At 37.8% G+C, this 22,929-nt stretch overlaps 1 protein-coding gene across 2 annotated transcripts in view; it reads left to right on the top strand.

Moving 5' to 3' along the window:
* Positions 1-1,840: 1,840 nt before the first annotated feature.
* LOC133623777 (adenylate kinase 7-like) overlaps positions 1,841-22,929 on the top strand; it is a 39,590-nt gene continuing 18,501 nt past the window's right edge. For both annotated transcript variants that reach the window (XM_072916274.1, XM_061987160.2), the window contains exons 1-15: positions 1,841-1,995; positions 2,074-2,223; positions 14,385-14,499; positions 14,571-14,665; positions 14,734-14,844; positions 14,923-15,006; positions 16,356-16,444; positions 16,529-16,619; positions 16,776-16,853; positions 19,487-19,636; positions 19,756-19,884; positions 21,487-21,583; positions 21,787-21,915; positions 21,988-22,047; positions 22,134-22,331. In XM_072916274.1, the coding sequence (XP_072772375.1) occupies positions 1,921-1,995; positions 2,074-2,223; positions 14,385-14,499; positions 14,571-14,665; positions 14,734-14,844; positions 14,923-15,006; positions 16,356-16,444; positions 16,529-16,619; positions 16,776-16,853; positions 19,487-19,636; positions 19,756-19,884; positions 21,487-21,583; positions 21,787-21,915; positions 21,988-22,047; positions 22,134-22,331 (1,651 nt within the window). In that variant the 5' untranslated portion in view covers positions 1,841-1,920. The remainder of the gene's footprint in view (positions 1,996-2,073; positions 2,224-14,384; positions 14,500-14,570; positions 14,666-14,733; positions 14,845-14,922; positions 15,007-16,355; positions 16,445-16,528; positions 16,620-16,775; positions 16,854-19,486; positions 19,637-19,755; positions 19,885-21,486; positions 21,584-21,786; positions 21,916-21,987; positions 22,048-22,133; positions 22,332-22,929) is intronic.

Genomic DNA, 22,929 nt, shown 5'->3' with positions numbered 1-22,929 from the left:
AGAGGGGTTATATCCTTGCCGCAGGGACCACCTTGCTAGTTCTTTGCTGTGTGTCATTTCCTCCTGAAGAAGGGAGTAGTGTAACTAAACTAAATAAACACAATAATAACTGCTGTGCCGTGATGGGTCGGGTCCGGGCGATTTTTGGCAAATTAAGGCAATTCTGAGCAACAAACAGGAGAACAGGAAGGCAAGACAGTTGAAATTATAAAGTTCCTTTTGCACCAGTTGAGGCTAAAATCCACAACAATAGAACCAAAGACTGTGGTCTATCATGCTGAGCTAATTGGCAAGTGACAATTCAACAGTGGCTTCACAAATTGATTAAGCCATTCACTGTTGTGCATGCAGATTTGAAACCACTGTAAATATATCAGTTATCAAGACAAAAATCTGAAAATACACATATTGCATCCAGACAGAATGGAGATATTGGTAATTTGATTTTTTAATTGATTCGATTTGCTCCATAAGTTAATAACTGATGTTTAATCTATCAAGACTCTAAAATGTATATGTTTACTTCACAAAGACCATCTGGCATTTTCATGAGCTGTCATCACCACCTTTGTCAGGGCTTGAACCCAGGTTCTTTGGCACCAAGAACGAGCTCCTAAATCACTGAGCTATTTCTCAAACAGAATCACCAGCCAGACAGCAGTTGTCAAAAATGGTCCTCCCAGTCACAGCTAATCTTTGCCTGAGTCAACAAGATTTGCTGATGAAGATCTTGCTTTCTTATAATTAATGGTTGTGGAAATAAATTGGTAACAGAACACTGCCATTATTTGTATGTCTGATCAGAAGGTGTAAGGTAATAGACTAGTATGGTGGACCTGATGACTGAAGGCAGCCAGCTGGTTAGCTCAGTCACTATTGCCAGTGACTTTAGACTGGGTGGCAGGTGTTCAAATCCCAAGATGGGCAATTATGTTACAGTTTGATCAACAGGATCTGGGGTAGAAGAGTTTGCTTTAAAATAAACAAAAAAATTGTATATGAAAAGTATTTGTATCAGTAGTCACAAGGAAATGTATTTTGCACCATTATTGGCAAATGTTATCAGGAAGTATGTCCCTGGTGACACATGATCTTACCCATGCTTTCAACAATCCCTGAAGAACTCTTTCTTCCAAAAACGGTTCTCTGGATCAAAATAGTTCTTACTGGAACCCTTAGTGTTAGTGAGAACCCTTTTTAAACCAATTATTCAGAAAAGGGGTTTTAAAGGGTTCTCTGGATCAAAATGGTTCTTACTGGAACCATTAGCGTTACCAAGAACCCTTGAAAAACCCTTTCTTCGGGAAAGGGTTTTTCAGAAGCAAATGGTTCCAGTTAGAACCTCAGCCCTTGTAGAAGAACCCTTTTGGAACCCTTATTTCTAAGAGTGTACATTAAAATATACTGATGTAAAAAAAAGAGCCAGATTTATTGATTCCATTACTGAAATGTGATGGGATTCTTTTTTTACATCTACGTTTTGTTGGTGTTTATTTAATGTTTGTTAGCCTAAGCTGTGGCCTATCCCTACTCGGTATGGGATAATTACCTATACTTAAACCCTTCCTTAAAAATATACATTTCACATTTTATCCCAACACTTAAGTGTAATTTTACTAGACTAACAAGCCTGTTTGAAGTAACGAATCTGTCAAAGAAAACGGTGTTAGTTAACCAACCTGCCAAAAAAAAAACCCGGTTGGGACTGTAGGCGGAAGCCAGTTGCCATGGAAACTCGCGCCACGTTTGTTTATGTATCGCTTCCTTGTCGACAAGTGATGACGTCATGCTCCTTCGAGCGCGGGTCCCGTCTCCTAGGTGACCATTTCAAACAGTAAAAGCCAAAACAAAGACGAGCTCTTCGTTTTCCTCTCACTAAAACACAAACTACATTAGCAACTTTCTTCTCTCCTGTTCGAAATGGGCGACAAAAAGCGTCCTAAGCGTATTTTTGTGAACGGCGTGGACAAATATTCCTCCAAAAACATCGCCGAGGTGAAGTACAATCACGATGTTAAGTTTACCTTAGCTTGCCTGTGCTAATACATGAACGTTTTTGACTTGCGTGGGCAGTATTTATCCACCTGCGGAGAGAGAGTGGAAGATATAGACGATGATGAGGATTTTCCTCTCCCACAATCAGAGGAACCTGCCTTCCTGGTGGTCGGCTCGGTGTCCTCCGCCTCCATTGAGAAACCCAATTATTTGTTGGAGCAGTACTCGGTGAGTCGCAGCAAAAATGTGAAATTAAATGTCGCTATTTTGTTCTGACACTTCAACTCCTGTGCACCAGAAATCTATATACCGGTAATAGTTTTAAAAGTATTTTTTAAATTAAGTTTGTGACCAAATATATATCCATCCATTTTCCTACCACTTGTCCCTATATAATTAATTAAAACAGACCATCAATTTAATTGGCTAGCTACTTTATTAGGTACACCTGCTAAAATAAATGCTAATTTTAGGGCCAGTACAAGAATTGCTACAAATAATACAATAATGATCAGTTATTAAGCCAACTACATATATTGCTAGTATACACATATACCTAATGAAATTATATATTTCCGCATGGTAACTATCATAGTATATCATTGGGCATTAATGTAAATAAGGAAGAGTCAAAACCCTGGCCCACTGGCCAAATGCGGCCCGCCGGCATCTTCAGTTTGGGCCGCGAGACGACGGCACAAATTTAATTATTATTATTATTTTTTCTCCTGTCCAGACAATATTGTTGATGTAGATCAGGGGTCCCCCAAACTCCGGCCCGCGGGCCGGGCACGGCCCACCAGCGTCCAAAATCCGGCCCGCGGGATGTCCCAAGTAAAAAAACAAAACAAATATATATATATATATATATATATATATATATATATATATATATATATATATATATATATATATATATATATATATATATATATATATATGTATGTATGTGTGGGGAAAAAAAATCACAAGACTATTTCATCTCTACAGGCCTGTTTCATGAGGGGGGTACCCTCAATCGTCAGGAGATTTTAATGGGAGCATTCGCATACCATGGTTTATATAGGGCACAGAGTGGGTGGGTACAGGCTGGCCTAGGGGCGTGGTGATTGGTTCATGTGTTACCTAGGAGGTGTTTCCGTCTATGGCGGCATGTTGTTACAATTTCGCTGCGCTTGTTGAGGGATGACAGGTCTGGACGGTAGATAATAAACAGTTTCTCTTTCAAGCATAGGTTGCATCTTTTATTACCACTATTGTAAGGTGTGCTGGATGCAAGAATTTGCCATGTTATTGAATATTCAACATTATTGTCTTTGAGGTCCCAAATGTGTTTGCTGAGTTCTGTGGTATTTCGCAGGTTTTTGTTCCTGAAAGAAGCCTTGTGGTTGTTCCATCTGGTTTTGAATTCACTCTCGGTTAATCCTACATATGTGTCGGATGTGTTAATGTCCTTGCGTATTACCTTAGATTGGTAGACAACTGATGTTTGTAAGCATCCCCCGTTGAGGGGGCAATCAGGTTTCTTTCGGCAGTTACATGCTTTGTTGGTTTTGGAGTCGTTCTGACTGGGGGTCGACGGCTCATTTGCAATTGTTTTGTTGTGGTTTGAGATGATTTGTCGTATATTGTTCATGCAGCTGTAGCTCAATTTGATGTTGTTCTTGTTGAATACTTTTCTTAGGTTGTTGTCTTTGGGAAAGTGTTTGTCAATCAGGTTGAGGAATTTGTGTCCAATGTTCGTTGAGACGTTTTTGCTGTATGGGGGGTTGTACCAGATGATGCCGTTTCGTTTTCTGTTCTTTTTTGGCTGGTTTCTTGGCGTGGGTTCATAGGTGAGGGTGAAATTGTATCCGCTTTCATCAAGGGCTTTTTGGTACGGGGGGGTTGCTTGGTCAAATTCAGCTTTGCTAGATGACAGCATCGATAGCCTTTTATTGATTCCGGTAGGTATTCTTTTCGTGGTGGTGGGTGGATGGTTGCTGTCATGGTGCACGTATTGGAGTGTTGTGTTGGGTTTCGTGAATGGTTGGTAGCTGTTATTTCTCAGGTTGAAAGTGACGTCAAGAAAGTTGACGGTTTGCTTGTTGGCTTCAATCGTGATCCGTAGGCCGTTCTCTTTGAAAATTTGGCATATGCGCTTCTTGGTATTCTCGCTGCTCCTTGGCGAGGCGCGACACACTGCCAGTCCGTCATCACGGTAAATACCAAGGTTCAGATTGAGGCTAGCGAGCTGGGAGAGGAGGAAACTCCCAACGAGTTCACACGTTTCTGCTCCGTCAAAACTTCCCATAGTGACGTCAAATGTTGCATTGTTCTTTTTTTGCCATGGTGTACTGTTGTGGATGAGAATGGAGTTTTTTGCGTGGATGATGATGTTTCTTTCGTTGCCTGTGATTGAGTCGTAGTCTGAGGCGAAGTCTAGTGCTTGAGTCAGTAGGTCTTGCGTGATGGAAGGGTAAAATTCCTCGATATCAAAGGAGATAAAGTTGTGCTGTTGTTTGTCTTGGATGTTGTTGAACCATTTGATTACTGCTGCTGTATTTCTCCATTGGTTGAGTGGTGTTTTGTCCTTGATTTTTGTGTTGACTCTGTCCAGGATTATTTTGCTGATTTTTCCTATTTCAGATTTAGTTGGGTTTATTAGTCGGCATGTTGGGTTATTTGCGAAGTTGGGTTTGTGATCCTTCAATGTGATGAAGGCTTCCTTGTTGGCTGTGGCGTCCACCCTGTCCTCAATGTCCAGTTCAGCCGCGATCCTTTTATTTTCCAGGTGGATGTTCTGTAAGGTATTGGGTTGCGCTTTTTTGTATGATTTGGTGATGCTTCTGTCCAGTAAGGTGTGGTGTTCTGGTATGTCCATTCTGTAGAGGTTTGTGGTTTTATCGGCAGCTATGATGATAAAGCTGCCGATAAAACCACAAACTTCTACAGAATGGACATACCAGAACACCACAGAAGTTTGTGGTTTTATCGGCAGCTATGATGATAAAGCTGCCGATAAAACCACAAACTTCTACAGAATGGACATACCAGAACACCACACCTTACTGGACAGAAGCATCACCAAATCATACAAAAAAGCGCAACCCAATACCTTACAGAACATCCACCTGGAAAATAAAAGGATCGCGGCTGAACTGGACATTGAGGACAGGGTGGACGCCACAGCCAACAAGGAAGCCTTCATCACATTGAAGGATCACAAACCCAACTTCGCAAATAACCCAACATGCCGACTAATAAACACAACTAAATCTGAAATAGGAAAAATCAGCAAAATAATCCTGGACAGAGTCAACACAAAAATCAAGGACAAAACACCACTCAACCAATGGAGAAATACAGCAGCAGTAATCAAATGGTTCAACAACATCCAAGACAAACAACAGCACAACTTTATCTCCTTTGATATCGAGGAATTTTACCCTTCCATCACGCAAGACCTACTGACTCAAGCACTAGACTTCGCCTCAGACTACGACTCAATCACAGGCAACGAAAGAAACATCATCATCCACGCAAAAAACTCCATTCTCATCCACAACAGTACACCATGGCAAAAAAAGAACAATGCAACATTTGACGTCACTATGGGAAGTTTTGACGGAGCAGAAACGTGTGAACTCGTTGGGAGTTTCCTCCTCTCCCAGCTCGCTAGCCTCAATCTGAACCTTGGTATTTACCGTGATGACGGACTGGCAGTGTGTCGCGCCTCGCCAAGGAGCAGCGAGAATACCAAGAAGCGCATATGCCAAATTTTCAAAGAGAACGGCCTACGGATCACGATTGAAGCCAACAAGCAAACCGTCAACTTTCTTGACGTCACTTTCAACCTGAGAAATAACAGCTACCAACCATTCACGAAACCCAACACAACACTCCAATACGTGCACCATGACAGCAACCATCCACCCACCACCACGAAAAGAATACCTACCGGAATCAATAAAAGGCTATCGATGCTGTCATCTAGCAAAGCTGAATTTGACCAAGCAACCCCCCCGTACCAAAAAGCCCTTGATGAAAGCGGATACAATTTCACCCTCACCTATGAACCCACGCCAAGAAACCAGCCAAAAAAGAACAGAAAACGAAACGGCATCATCTGGTACAACCCCCCATACAGCAAAAACGTCTCAACGAACATTGGACACAAATTCCTCAACCTGATTGACAAACACTTTCCCAAAGACAACAACCTAAGAAAAGTATTCAACAAGAACAACATCAAATTGAGCTACAGCTGCATGAACAATATACGACAAATCATCTCAAACCACAACAAAACAATTGCAAATGAGCCGTCGACCCCCAGTCAGAACGACTCCAAAACCAACAAAGCATGTAACTGCCGAAAGAAACCTGATTGCCCCCTCAACGGGGGATGCTTACAAACATCAGTTGTCTACCAATCTAAGGTAATACGCAAGGACATTAACACATCCGACACATATGTAGGATTAACCGAGGGTGAATTCAAAACCAGATGGAACAACCACAAGGCTTCTTTCAGGAACAAAAACCTGCGAAATACCACAGAACTCAGCAAACACATTTGGGACCTCAAAGACAATAATGTTGAATATTCAATAACATGGCAAATTCTTGCATCCAGCACACCTTACAATAGTGGTAATAAAAGATGCAACCTATGCTTGAAAGAGAAACTGTTTATTATCTACCGTCCAGACCTGTCATCCCTCAACAAGCGCAGCGAAATTGTAACAACATGCCGCCATAGACGGAAACACCTCCTAGGTAACACATGAACCAATCACCACGCCCCTAGGCCAGCCTGTACCCACCCACTCTGTGCCCTATATAAACCATGGTATGCGAATGCTCCCATTAAAATCTCCTGACGATTGAGGGTACCCCCCTCATGAAACAGGCCTGTAGAGATGAAATAGTCTTGTGATTTTTTTTCCCCACACATACATATATTGCGCTCTACTACGGTATCGAGCACTATTTTTTGGATAACCTTATTAAGACATATATATATATATGTATATATTTTTTTTTTAATCTGTCCTTTCTAATCCATTTTCTACTGCTTGTTACTCTCGGTGTCTCCTAGCCACTCAGGCAAATCATATTGTCTAAAAATTCATTTTTCTATCAATAACTTGACATCATCGCGAGGAATATATATATATATATATATTAGGGGTGAGGGAAAAAATCGATTCGAATTCAAATCGCCATTCTCACGTTGTACGATTCAGTATCAATTCTCATTTTTCAAAAATCGATTTTTATTTTTTATTTTATTTATTTATTTATTTTTAAATTTTTATTTTTATTAAAATCAATCCGACAAAACAATATTATCAACAACAGTATCAATATTAGTAACAAGTTCAACATAGCAGTGATTAAAAATCCCTCATTGACATTATCATTAGACATTTATTTAAAAAAAAAAAAAAAAAAAAAAAAAAGGAACAATAGTGTCACAGTGGATTACACCATAAGCTTGACAACACACTGTGTCCAATATTTTCACAAAGATAAAATAAGTCATATTTTTGGTTCATTTAATAATTAAAACAAATTTACATTATTGCAATCAGTTGATAAAACATTGTCCTTTGTCCTTTACAATTATAAAAGCTGTTTTACAAAAATCTACTCTGCTTGCATGTCAGCAGACTGGGGTAGATCCTGCTGAAATCCTATGTATTGAATGAATAGAGAATCGTTTTGAATCGGAAAAATATCGTTTTTGAATCGAGAATCGCGTTGAATCGAAAAAATCGATTTATAATCGAATCGTGACCACAAGAATCGATATTGAATCGAATCGTGGGACACCCAAAGATTCGCAGCCCTAATATATGTATGTATGTATACATATATATATATATATATATATATATATATATATATATATATATATATATATATATATATATATATATATATATATATAGCCCGGCCCCCGGCTAAATTGTTTTAACCCAATGCAGCCCCCGAGTCAGAAAGTTTGGGGACACCTGATGTAGATCTGATGTACAGATTTACTTTTAAGTGTGGTCTAGTTCTCTTGTTGCGTTATTTGTATTTGACTTTATTAAATGGATTTATATTAATGTTTGGCGCAGCAGGAGTGGATAGAGAGAAGAAGAAAAAGGAAGCCAGAGGGGGAAATTACGGGGACAGAGAGACAACAACAGAACAACATTAGCAAATACGATATGTACAATTATGATACAAAAAGTGATAGAGAAGCAGTTGATGAAGTAAATATTATTAACACAGAAATGAAAATGAACATTTTTGCACTACAAATGGAGCAATAAAATACCAATAGAAACAGCCCTATTGATAATGAATAATAACAATAATTACCTCTATTATCAACAATGCAATTGTTTCAAATGCAACAATACATAGAATATATGTAATTATAACTTGAATTACAAAAAAAAGCAGTTAAATGGAGGGAAAGAAAGAGAAGCGAACTGTATTAACCCTGTAGAGATTGTGATTTAGGGCTATATAAATAAACATTGATTGATTGATTGATAGATTGTTATAATAACAACGGGTTAATCTTTGTCAGTGTGCCCTGTTTTACCCGGTTTCCCTAAGGGGAACACCGTTAATATCTGTTTGATGAACTGTGATTATATGCATGAGTATGTGCTTGTATATATATACAGGTAAAAGCCAGTAAATTAGAATATTTTGAAAAACTTGATTTATTTCAGTAATTGCATTCAAAAGGTGTAACTTGTACATTATATTTATTCATTGCACACAGACTGATGCATTCAAATGTTTATTTCATTTAATTTTGATGATTTGAAGTGGCAACAAATGAAAATCCAAAATTCCGTGTGTCACAAAATTAGAATATTACTTAAGGCTAATACAAAAAAGGGATTTTTAGAAATGTTGGCCAACTGAAAAGTATGAAAATGAAAAATATGAGCATGTACAATACTCAATACTTGGTTGGAGCTCCTTTTGCCTCAATTACTACGTTAATGCGGCGTGGCATGGAGTCGATGAGTTTCTGGCACTGCTCAGGTGTTATGAGAGCCCAGGTTGCTCTGATAGTGGCCTTCAACTCTTCTGCGTTTTCGGATCTGGCATTCTGCATCTTCCTTTTCACAATACCCCACAGATTTTCTTTGGGGCTAAGGTCAGGGGAGTTGGCGGGCCAATTTAGAACAGAAATACCATGGTCCGTAAACCAGGCACTGGTAGATTTTGCGCTGTGTGCAGGCGCCAAGTCCTGTTGGAACTTGAAATCTCCATCTCCATAGAGCAGGTCAGCAGCAGGAAGCATGAAGTGCTCTAAAACTTGCTGGTAGACGGCTGCGTTGACCCTGGATCTCAGGAAACAGAGTGGACCGACACCAGCAGATGACATGGCACCCCAAACCATCACTGATGGTGGAAACTTTACACTAGACTTCAGGCAACGTGGATCCTGTGCCTCTCCTGTCTTCCTCCAGACTCTGGGACCTCGATTTCCAAAGGAAATGCAAAATTTGCAAGGTTGGGTGATGGTTTGGGGTGCCATGTCATCTGCTGGTGTCGGTCCACTCTGTTTCCTGAGATCCAGGGTCAACGCAGCCGTCTACCAGCAAGTTTTAGAGCACTTCATGCTTCCTGCTGCTGACCTGCTCTATGGAGATGGAGATTTCAAGTTCCAACAGGACTTGGCGCCCGCACACAGCGCAAAATCTACCCGTGCCTGGTTTACGGACCATGGTATTTCTGTTCTAAATTGGCCCGCCAACTCCCCTGACCTTAGCCCCATAGAAAATCTGTGGGGTATTGTGAAAAGGAAGATGCAGAATGCCAGACCCAAAAACGCAGAAGAGTTGAAGGCCACTATCAGAGCAACCTGGGCTCTCATAACACCTGAGCAGTGCCAGAAACTCATCGACTCCATGCCACGCCGCATTAACGCAGTAATTGAGGCAAAAGGAGCTCCAACCAAGTATTGAGTATTGTACATGCTCATATTTTTCATTTTCATACTTTTCAGTTGGCCAACATTTCTAAAAATCCCTTTTTTGTATTAGCCTTAAGTAATATTCTAATTTTGTGACACACGGAATTTTGGATTTTCATTTGTTGCCACTTCAAATCATCAAAATTAAATGAAATAAACATTTGAATGCATCAGTCTGTGTGCAATGAATAAATGTAATGTACAAGTTACACCTTTTGAATGCAATTACTGAAATAAATCAAGTTTTTCAAAATATTCTAATTTACTGGCTTTTACCTGTATATGTACAGTATGTTTGTACAGTGAATGTGCGTGTGTGTGTATGTTGTATTTGTGTATGTATGTGGGAGCGTGTGTACCTATGTATGTAGGTAAGTACCAATGCGTGCGCGTATATATGTATCAATGAATGTACGTATGTATGTATATATGTATAAATAATTGTGTGTATGCACACGTTCAATTTCAATAAGCAACCTGGACTGCATTCATATTAAATTTAAATACCCAGGGTTCTGACAGGTGGCAAATTGTCCCCATCTTGTGGATAGTGTGAGAAACTCAGGTCACTGATCATGATGTGTACTTTCTTGGCTTCACAAGCACAGCATTTACTTAGCTACTTAGGCCCAAGCCAAACAATATATATATTACATTTTTGCCGATTCGGTTCAGGGACGATATTGGCTCATTTAGAACGATACGATCCGAAACGATTCAATGAGTTCAAATCGATTCAGTAACTTTTTAGCCAGAAATGTGAAATAAGTACTGGATACTGGAATCATCAGGTGAAGTTTCCTTATTCCTGTTATTTTTTGTAAGGGAATTAGGTATAAATGAAATATGTATACAAACAAGCAAATAAAAAACAATTAATGACCAATGCATTCACATCTTATTTGAATAAACAATCAACACCATCCATCCATCCATTTCTACCGCTTATTCCCTTTTGGGGTCGCGGGGGGCGCTGGAGCCTATCTCAGCTACAATCGGGCGGAAGGCGGGGTACTGCTCTCATTTTAAACATTCAAAAAATGTTCACGAGTACAGTAACCAACATTTTAACAGTGGATTTACCTGCTACTTTTGCTTTTGTTTTTTTAACATAATAATAATAATAATTTCAATAATAAAGTGCAACCAACATCTTGTCATGTTGAATGAACAGTTTACCTAAGAAATTAGTTGCAACTAGGCCGATAAATGCGTTAAAATGTAATATCGGAAATTGTCGGTATCGTTTTTTTTTTATTATCGGTATCGGGTTTTTATTTATTTATTTATTTATTTATTTATTTTTATTTTTATTAAATCAACATAAAAAACACAAGATACACTTACAATTAGTGCACCAACCCAAAAAACCTCCCTCCCCATTTAGACTCATTCACACTCATTCACACAAAAGGGTTGTTTTTTTCTGTTATTAATATTCTGGTTCCTACATTATACTTTAATATATATCAATACAGTCTGCAAGAGATACAGTCCGTAAGCACACATGATTGTGCGTGCTGCTGGTCCACTAATAGTATTAACCTTTAACAGTTAATTTTACTAATTTTCATTAATTACTAGTTTCAATGTAACTGTTTTTATATTGTTTTACTTTCTTTTTTATTCAAGAAAATGTTTTTAATTTATTTATCTTATTTTATTAATTTTTTTAAAAGTACCTTATCTTCACCATACCTGGTTGTCCAAATGAGGCATAATAATGTGTTAATTCCACGACTGTATATATCGGTTGATATCGGTAACGGTTGATATCGTTATCGGTAATTAAAGAGTTGGACAATATCGGAATATCGGATATAGGCAAAAAGCCGTTATCGGACATCCCTAGTTGCAACCAAATATTTTCAGGTAAAATGAGCGGCGGTTTGACCTGCTACTACTTTCAATTTGATAAACAACTACCATGGTGGAGAAAATTCACAACAAATGCAAACGCCACAATAAAATAAAGCCACAACACAACAACTTTCAGCTATAGCACAATTGCAAAAGCCACACCACCAAATACAAACGACACAACACAATAACTATAAGCCAAGACACAACAACTTAAAGAGAGACACGTTTGGCCGACGGACCATGTGACTGAGGCAGAAACTTGAAAACGGTGTAATTAACAAAATTGGAAAAGCAAGTGAAGTGTGACCACTTTTTCAGTAATCAATAACTTTTTTTTTACTTTTTCAATAATATTCATATACTATGTTCATTGCACCACTTTCAACCTTCCGCCTCAGCCACTTGGTTCAGTGGCCAAATTTGCTGAGCTCTCACTTCCGTTGTGTCCATCACGTCCTTTGTGGCTTAAAGTTGTGTTGTGGCTTTATGTTATTGTGTTGTGGCGTTTGTATTTGTTGTGACCTTTATCGGCCACCAAAGGTATCCGTCATTCTATATTTTGATGGCTGATGGTGATGATGCCACAGACATATCATAAAAAGTGCTAAACTTCATATAAAATCTGCCATTCTTAAATCCGATGTTTTCTTTTTTCTAGTATCGATAACATTGATTCATTGCATTTAGAAAATGTTAGATTTATATATATCTTCCGGAAGGCAAACTTGCCAAGCACAGATCAATGTAGTTGAATTTTAGGAAAATAAAATGGTAGATTTCTGTCGTGGATGAATCGTTATGCCTCTAGTTATCATTGACAATGTCACAGAGATATTAATTCAACCATGCATCCATTTTGTATGGCACTTGGCCTTATTAAGATGACAGCTGGAGTTTATTCTAACAAGAGAAGAGATTTATGGCTCTTTGAACGGGGCCAGATCTTAAGGAGCGGTTCCTTTCAAAGAGCTGTTCAAAAGACTGGTTTGTTATTATAGGGTTTCTTTTTTACACAGTTTTTTCCTTTAACAAAAAACAATCATTAGAAGCAGTTATAAGATAATATATGAATCAGAACTATGTTAATGTACACCAACATTACTCTATTGGTGGGAATTATTCTGAAATATTGTTTTTGCAAACATTCCATAAGGTGGTGCCATATCACCATGCTTTAACAGCGACATCACTGTTTTGAATGTTTTTAATTGTAGCACAAGGGTAATTTAACAACACAGAAACAAATACACAAATAATGAGTAAGAATAAAATGTATATTTTTATACAACTAGAATAAAACATAGGACACAATAAAAATGTGAATACAAATTGTAATACCCTACTTGGTGTTTATGCTTGAACTACTTTACATAGCCTCATCAAACAATACACCAGCAATTGCAATCCAAATGCTGCTATTGGATCCTTTGACTCTGACTCACTTTCTAGTCCAGCGGCCAAATGGTTGGCACGCACATAAAAAATTGTTTACAAACAAACGGCTCACAACTGAATTGGTTGCTTAAAAGAGCTGTTAGACTTGATTCGTTTACGAACGTCACATTTCTAATCCCAGCTGATTTGTACACTGAACCAGGGTTGCCCCTCCCTATACACAGATCACGCACTGTGCATAAGCCCTGCGATTTTTGGAGACCATTGTTTTCATGTAGAATGTCTATTATTGAATGACAGGGCGCTTTATATGAAATTTTACTGCAAACAGATTCCTAGCCTCTTCCTGCACCATCACTGATAATAATATAATGGCAAATTTCCACAGATATTCACAAAGTCTTCCAAACTTCTGTGCTCGGCTTGTTGGCACAAGTACAGGGTTCCAAATAAAGTATAGGGTTTAAACATGTTTATTTTGCCTCCAAACCTTTTTTATTATTAAACAATGTCTTTCCTATCAATTTATTTTAGTACAAAACATGCATCAAATGAAATTAAACTATGATTATTTTTTTTAAAGTTTAAAACTCATTTCACATAATTAAAAAAGTGTTTAAAAAAGTGTAATGCCTGGGGCCTCAAAATAAAATTCTGCTTAGATCCCTAATTTAGCCAGGTAATAGTCCCTGCACTGGACTAGTGGGTCACAGGACGCATAGACATTGAACCATCCACACTCACACTTTTGAACAATTTAAGGGTCTCCAATAAACATAGTATGCATGTGTTTGGGATGTAGAAGAAGTCCACACAGGGTTTGGAACCAGAATCTTATAGCTAGCATGCTCACCACTCTTTTGCTGTGCAGGCCTATTAATTCAACCAATGTTTTCATTGTGATTGTAGTTGGCTTTTGAGTATACCTGCACTTTCTCATACTGACAGCAGTTGTGACTTATTTAGCTAAAGAAGGAAACACAAATATTAGCAGCTGCCAGTATGACGAATTGCAGTTCTACACAAAACTACAACCACAATAATAAACATGGTGCTTAATCATTTCCTCTTAAGATACCCCCCCAACATCCTAGTTAATTTCTTATTACATTTAATTCTGGAGCATTGATGGAGATTTTCTCTTCTGTAACAGTCGCTAAGCAGAGAGGAGCTTCTTCCACGTCTACTAGAGTGCGACGTGGTGGTGTACAACATCTCAGAGAATGCAACACTAAATGAAATTGAAGAGGCAACATGGGCAGTCACAGGTAAAGCCATGACTCTGATCAGTAGGATCAGTATAGTCTGCTATGACACACGCTCTTTTCTTGACTCGTAGCCATTCACGGGGAAATGGAGCATTTCAAGTCGAAGAAAATGTTCATTCTAATCTCAACGGTGATGACGTGGGCCATGACCAAACCACAGGACTCGGTGAGCATGCAAAAATGCTTGTCTGAAATCGCACCTATGATGACATTATTTAAAATGTCTCTCTTCAGGAAGAACCGGATTTGTTGGTGACAGAGGAAGAGTTCCGAAAAAGACGACCTCATCCTAGTTTCAAACACCACAACAATATGGAGAAACATGTGCTTAAACTGGGAGCAGGGGTAAGGATGTTGTTTAGGAAATACATTCATACTACACCCAATATTACAACATGTCATACACATACTGTATGCTTACAGAAAAAAAACAAGTTGAAGGGTTATGTCCTGGCTGCTGGTCTACAATATGGGAAGGGAGAGAATCTCTTTCACTACTTTTTCAAGGTACATTATACCTCAAACAATCACGATATACATTGTACCTGTGTCTATTTCTGTTCAACATCAGCAGATACAATATATACGCATATGATATTTAGTATTAAAACACGTAATAATTAGTGAAGTAGATATTAACAACCACTGCTCAGTCACCAGCCCTTCTGCCGCGCGTAAAAAATATTTTCTTTAAAAATATTTTCTTTAAAAAAAAATATATATATATATATTTTTTAAATATTTTCTTTAAAAATATATATAATTTCTTTAAAAAAAAAATATTTTCTTAAAAAAAAAAAAAAAAATTCTTAAAAAATAAATAAATAAATAAGAATACAGCTTACAATCATAGTCAATAATTCTCCTCAAATATGTTTTGATATCTGACAGGGCGTTCTGCTGAGCTGCATTAACAGCTTCCAAAGCAGCAAACCCCCTCCTCCACCCACCTTGCTCCCTCCTGCAGTGCTGGTCGCCTGCAGTACAGCTCTCCTGCTTTCCTGTCAAAACCTGCAATTTTTGCAGAGAAATCCAGTTTTTGTCCGTTTTCCAGTCGTATTCATGGTGCCATTTTGTTTATTTTTCGCTCCTGCAGCAATGGAGTCCCAGGACAAGCCTCCATCTGCAAAACTCGGAGCATGAGCTCATTAGAGGACCGTCGCAAGTTTCATGTTCCGTGATTCAATCAAACAACGCGACAGAGATGGATGGACAAAAAAATCCAAACTTTGTGTAATTATTTTGACCTATCATATGAGTAGGAAGTGCAGGCAGCAGCTCACACAATCTCATACTTTGTACCACAACCAGGAAGAAATTATGTCAGCCAGTTTGAAAAATGTCTCAACACTAAGCTACGTGAAGGAACCCAAAACTATAAGTTTATGTATATCCATAAACTGCTATAAAATTTAGTAGATGGCAAGTTATTGTGATGTACAGAAAATTCCATATTTTACCAATTTTCCCAGCAGATTTACCATATTTTGAAATGCAAATTCAAATGCTCCTCTGACCCGCAGCAATAGACAAAACCCCTGATGGTTTTTGGTGCTAAATTAACCACAACAATAGTTAGCTCCGTAAAAATAATTTTGTCGCTACTGGTTTGACGTTCTCTAAAATAAAAAATTTAAAAAAAACAACGTAAAGCCTTGGACAAGCTGTTTACTGACATACAGTGTGCTATTCATGTTTAAATAACTTTTACTGCAAATGAATATCGTCTCCATATACCGGTTATTGGCCTCCTTGACTACCGGTACTAATAATTGGTATCGGCCCTCTGATTTCTGCAACGATCGACCTTTAATTTCTCTTTACTTACTGATTATCTTTTTTTCATTTCTTAAAAGGTGTCTTGGCTTTCTGAGTGTACAAAAGTTCCCTTATTTGGAGAGGGCACAAATTACATCCCCACCATCCACGTGTTGGATCTTGCGCAGTGTGTACTTCATTCCTATGTACCCAACTATACAATAGTTTTTTTAGATTGTTTTTCTCTTAATGGACTGTGATTCTTTTACAGAGTGATACAAAATTTGATTGAAATCAAACCCAAGTCGAAGTACATTCTTGCTATTGATGACTCCAAAAACACACTGGAGGACATTGTAAAGGTGAACACATCTTAAAATAGAATCTAATCATTGGGTGTTCTACTTTGCGAACTGTATTTTTATTTTAAGTCATCTTCTCGTCCTACTTTCTTGTTTTTTAGAACAAGAAAAAAAATGGTTCTGATAGTTAAAATGACTCTTCTCTTTATATTTCAGGCCATCAGTGAAGTGCTCGGACCAGGAAAAATAAATAAATTGCCAAATAAGGAAGCAGTCACCATGAAGGCCTTCAAGGTAGAGTATAGGTGTTTACATCAAACTAACTAGCCAGCCACCATGCATAATCCAATGAGAGTTTATTCAAATGTGTTCCAAGTTCATTGTAATGAGGGATGGTTTCTGCAATCAGCCATGTGCACGTCGACAAGAACAAGGCAGTATATGTAGATACAATGCCACACACAAGCACGAAAGATGACTACTACTGTAGAAGCCAGTTGACCTTTGGTGCAACATGAAATTATCTTATGAAAACTACTCAAAATAGTCAAATTAAACCATAACATTAGGGACTAATGTACATTTTATTCTTATAGCCAGACCTGTGTGTTGATTTTTGTACCTGACGGTAGGGATGATGTTTGATAAGAAATTATCGAGTTCGAGCCCATTATCGAATCCTCTTATTGAACCGATTCCTTATCGATTCTCTTATCGAATCCAGATAGGTTGTTGTATATGGAAAAAAACACAATATTTGGTTTAACAAAAGCTCACTTTTACTTTATAAGAAAAAAATAAGATAAAATAAATAAATACATATTGACCCCCTAAAAAAAAAAAAAATATTGACCGTTGTTACCCAAAGTACCGGTATATTAAGTGGGATTTTTCAGAAAAACAAATAAATACAGTAACACAAAAACAACCTGTGTCTGTGATCACTATAGGTGTATAAATAATAATATAGTGTTAAATAAAATCAGTCCCTTGGGCACAAAACTGAAAATAATACAGTTCTCCAAAAAGTGCACTTCTGCTGCTATTGGAACATACTAACTACACACACTATGACACTAAGAACCCCACAGTCATCAATCAACAATTCTTCCCCCCTTACATGAGAGAGAAGCCTGGCAATAATTGCATATTGCCTGTTCTGCCCTCACTATACGTGTTGAGGTTATACAGCTTGGCAGACAGCTAACAAACAATCCAAAGCAGATGAATCCATTCAGGCTCTTTATTGTTGTTGATCTTGCTTTGTCTTTTCCTATCTTTACTTTTGTCTTGCACTGGATGTTTTTTTTTGTTTTTTTTAACTGAAATACACACAATGACAAATGTATAAGCTGTGTGATTCAATTAACATACTGAAATGTAATACACAATATGTAAATATTAGGTTCACACAAATATACAGTACTATCATCAAACAAATACTTCTGAGTGTTGAAACTATTTCGATGGTGGAAATACACGACTGGCAGCCATTTTAAGTCCGCAAAACATCCATTGAAACAGTGCACAAAATCGTTTCTCAATAAACATCTTAGTATCAAACTTAAACACTTTCCACCTTAATATTGAGTTACATAAACAAGTTAAACAGTTTACTTACAGACTTATCTTTTCCAAGACTTGTAAGAGCTAACACAACTTGTCTACTTCTCAATTGTCTCATGAACTGAACTGACTCGCCAACCCGGAAGTGCCCAAACTAATGACGCGTAGTATTTTCATATCGCCACAAGGTGTCAGTAAGAGTCTACAATCAAATGAGCATAAAATTGCATGTTCCCACAGGGCATTTCCTGTACGTGGGAAGGGATTCGTTCCCAGGGATTCAAATAAAGGACCAACTCTTTTTCTTTACTATAGTGGCCTCGATAACGGGAACCGGTTCTCAAAAAGAGATTTGAGTCCATGGAATCGGTTCTTTTCTTATCGAACAACCGGGAGAACCGATTTCAAACATCATCCCTACCTGACAGTGAACTGTGTTCCGGGTAGAGGGGGCGGACAAACTTTCCCACACCTGGGGCACAGTTCTGAAGAAGTCGGACTGCAGTAGTAGGCTGACAGCGCCAAAATCTTTTTAAATCAGCTGACCAGACACGTTACAAAACTATCACGTGACAGCCGTCAGGTACGAAAATCAACACAGGTCTTGCCATAACAATTAAAATGACAGAATTCTTAGAAGACCTAATAACCCTAATTGGACTATAGGGACTGATCATTCTGAGTTATGGGGTGTGGTGGGAGAGGCAATTTCATTGTGCCTCAAATAAACAAACAAAAAAATCATCTAACAAATTGAAGGGAAAAACAGTGTAGTGTGTTCAATTATGGAGTTTCCTTTTTGTGCAAAGAAATGTAAGATATCCTGATTAGACAGACTAGGTGTTTTTAGAGCTGCAACAATTAAAGACACTAATTCAAATAATTTGATTTGGAAAAAAAATCTTATATATATTTTCTTGCTTAAATTAATCGTTTAAGGAGTGTAACAAATAAAAGCGGATAGAATCCGGACCGCATGGAGTGCCCAGAACTTTAAAATACGTGGACGTAGTTTGTGACTCACGCAGGATCTTAGTCATTTTTAATCACAAAATATATTCCTGGTCCTTTTGAGCATTAACATATTTGTAAAGAATAGCTCTAGTGTCGAATCTTCTTCAATTCTGGGGGTGTACCCAATGTTGGGAAGGAAGTAGAATGAAGAGAAAGGACACCTTTTTTTGCAAAAAAATTCACATGACATTACCTCTATTCAAAGGGGACTTTGAACCTCTTTTGTATCTTCGCTTTGAGTATATTTTCACTGAGTCCAAACATAATGAACAAGTATACATGATCTAACGCTGTTATACTACTACTACAACTTGTATTTTTTGTCATCTTTCCTGTTCTAATTTCAGCCAGAAGAACTTGAGTATCTCAGCCTTAACCTTCGCTTGGATGCTTTTATTGTCAAAGACTCGTTAGGCTTCACCTGGATAGCAGAAAGTGGCATGGTTGAAAATATAGAGCTCCTTGTGGACGAATACAGACACACCAGGAAATTACTTGTAAGTCCTCCCAACAAAGTCAGTGTGTTGCTTGAAGAGGATACACTGGACAAGCCTATATTCGTATAAATGGACTTTTATTGGGGAATACATTGCTTGTTTTCCATCCGTGTCCATAGCCAATCAGAATCTGCCTTACCGGACCTCCAGCTGTGGGTAAAAATACAGTCGCTGCAAAGCTATGTGAGCATTACCGGATACATCACATCAACATCCGAAAGCTCATTGAAGAAAAGATGAAGGAGCTGGTCAGTGACTGCCCACAATTCTATATATTAACGCAAACAATATTTGATAAGTGTGTTTAGAGTAACAATAAGAAGATACGTGACCTTAAAATAACAGCTTCAAAGTATATATATTTTGTATACTCACATACATACATACACACAGGCACCTACGCTCCCACATACATATACAAATACAGTACATATTTACATACTCAAAGTTCGTACATCCACACGCACATTAGTTATACAAACATACACATACAGTACATATACATTCACTGTACGAACATACATATACACATACTGTACATATACACACATTGTACAAACACATACACATTCTGTACATATACATTCACTGTACAAACACATATACACATTCTGTACATATACAAGTACATATGCATACATACACTCATGCACATAATCACGTTTCATCAAACATATATTAACGTTGTTGCCCTAGGGTAAACTGGGTAACACATGGCACGCTGACAAAGCTTAACCTATTGTTACTATAACAATCTACAAGGTTCATGTAGGTTGCTTCTCTTTCTTCCCCTCCATTTTTCTGCATTCTTTCGTATCTGAAGTTATCATTACATATATGTATTGTTGCATTTGAACAACTGTATTGTTGATAATAAAGGTAAAGTATTGGTATTGTTTATTATCAATAGCGCTATTTCTATTGGTATTTGTATTGCTCCATTTGTAGTGTAATAATGCTCATTGTCATTTCTGTATTATTTTTTATTTTCGCTAACTGCTTATTTGCTATCACTTTTACCATCATATTTGTACATACCGTATTTGCTGATGTTGCTCTATTGTTTTTGTTGTTGTTGTTGTGTTTGCTGTTGTTGTTTTTGTCTCTCTGTCTAATCCCCCTCTTGTCCCCACAATTTCCCCCTCTGTCTTCCTTTTTTTCTCTTTCTATCCCCTCCTACTCCGGCCCGGCTGCACCAAATGATAATATAAATACATTTAATAAAGTCAAATACAAATAAGGCAACAAGAGAAGTATCCTACACTTCTCTTTTGTAAAGTAAATATGAACAGCCGATACAGGCATCTACATCAACTATATGATTTGCCTGAGAAGCTGGACAGGACAAAAAAATAAATAAAATTAAATTAAAAAAAGTAACAATAAGAAGATACGTGACCTTAAAATAACTGCTTCAAAGTATATATTTTTTGCACACATATTTGTGGTAAGGTTTAATATTTTCGTAATTGCCATGGTGACCACAGAACACCTAGTTTAGTGTTCTTTATGTTGGTGGAGCAACCAGGACACTTTACATGTTGCGTTATTATTACTGTTCAAAATGTATTAAAGTAATAAAACAATGTTGATGATGTACAGATGAGGTTCATTCATGTTTAGCACATCGTTAATCCTTGTAATAAATTGTAATAATATGATATGGGTCAACAGGCAACCTGTGGAAGCCAATCAAACTTCTCAGTCAAAGAATGCACATTTACACTTCATATTTAGTCCCGTGGCCTGAAAGTAAATGACACTCCACTTTTAAGGCCAATAAAAATATTATTCTGGCTTTAAAAATAAAGTAACTGAAGTTTGATATTCTCACTGTTTTTATTCCACAGACAGAAATAATGGAAAGAAGTGACCTTGATGTCAGTGACGCGGAAACGGCACAGAGCCAATTGGAAAATATTAAAACAAGCATGGACAAGAATGCAGGTCATACTTAATAATCTCTAATGTTTCTTCTTAAAATGAAAGTATAGTTACTGTATATTAAAGCCTACCCTTTTTAAGTGTAATATATTCACACCCACATGCGAGACACAGGGCATTACTACATAAATGGCACGCTAAAAATGTTTTAAGAAAAACAAGTTTTTGGTCTCTTAATGTAAACCAACTATGTTGGGTGTGATTAGGTCGACTGGAGGATGATCTACTTTTAGACATGTTGACAGAGAAGCTGAATTCGAAGCCATGTAGGAACCAAGGATATGTTTTCTATGGCTTCCCGAGGACCTATGAGCAAGCAGAACTGATGTTTAGTGGTATGTTACGTACACACGCTATAATAAATATAGTCAGTGTTCTAATGTGCATGTGTCGTGTTTGTTGTTCAGCTGAGGATACAGAAAGCGACGGGCCCAACAAAACCCCCGCACACAACAGCATCACACCAGGTTGCCTATTGCACTCGCCAGCCTCTCTCTCAGGTGCCCTCAAATGATGAAACAGCAGCTGCTTTCTACCTTATGGTGTTTTCCAGAATTTGTGTTTGCCCTGGAAGCAACCGATGAGTTCCTGACTAAAAAAGTACAAGCCCTTCCCGAGAGCGTGGCCCAAAAAAGGGGGCTCACCCAGGACGAGTTTATCCCTCGGCTGTCCAGATTCAGACAACTGATCCGGGCTGCGGAAACTTCTCTCGACTACTTTGATGAGCTGGAAATATACCCGACATACATAGGTAAATACTGGAGTGACAATTAGATATGTGTGTATATATTAAGGATGTTCTGATCCAATATTGGTATCACATATTGGTGCGATATCAGCAAAAACACTAGTATCGGCTTGCATCTAAAATCTCCGACACAAACAGTCCAGCAGCGTGTTTACTTGAGCAAACTGGACATCCAGTAAACATCTAAATGTCCTCCAATAAGCACACAAGGTTGGTTTTAGTATTGTAGCCAAGTCATTTACAAAAGGTAAACATGGTAGGCTACAGGCTACTGGGAGCTAGCAACTACAAAACAGCTAAGCACACAAGCTAGACATATGTTTTAAATGTTCTTAATTAAACAATATTGCTGCCTAAAACAGCACATTTGTCAATATAATATGCATCAAATAGTTATAGTTGCATATTATTTACACATACAAAGTATCCAATGCAGAAGCCTATTAGAAAATATCCAGGAAACAAATGTGTCCGCATCATTCAATCTACGTTGTCATGAGTTCAACTTAATGGCCACTAGGTTTGCCAAAAAACGTTACCACTTCAATTTAAAGACAGCATAAATCCATTCCAGGTGGTTAATAATACATAGGTTAGTGTT

This window comes from Nerophis lumbriciformis, linkage group LG26 (assembly GCF_033978685.3).
Source record: "Nerophis lumbriciformis linkage group LG26, RoL_Nlum_v2.1, whole genome shotgun sequence".
Lineage (NCBI taxonomy): Eukaryota > Metazoa > Chordata > Actinopteri > Syngnathiformes > Syngnathidae > Nerophis > Nerophis lumbriciformis.
The sequence above is the reverse complement of the archived record's forward strand: the minus strand, read 5'-3'. Positions and strand labels throughout refer to the sequence as shown.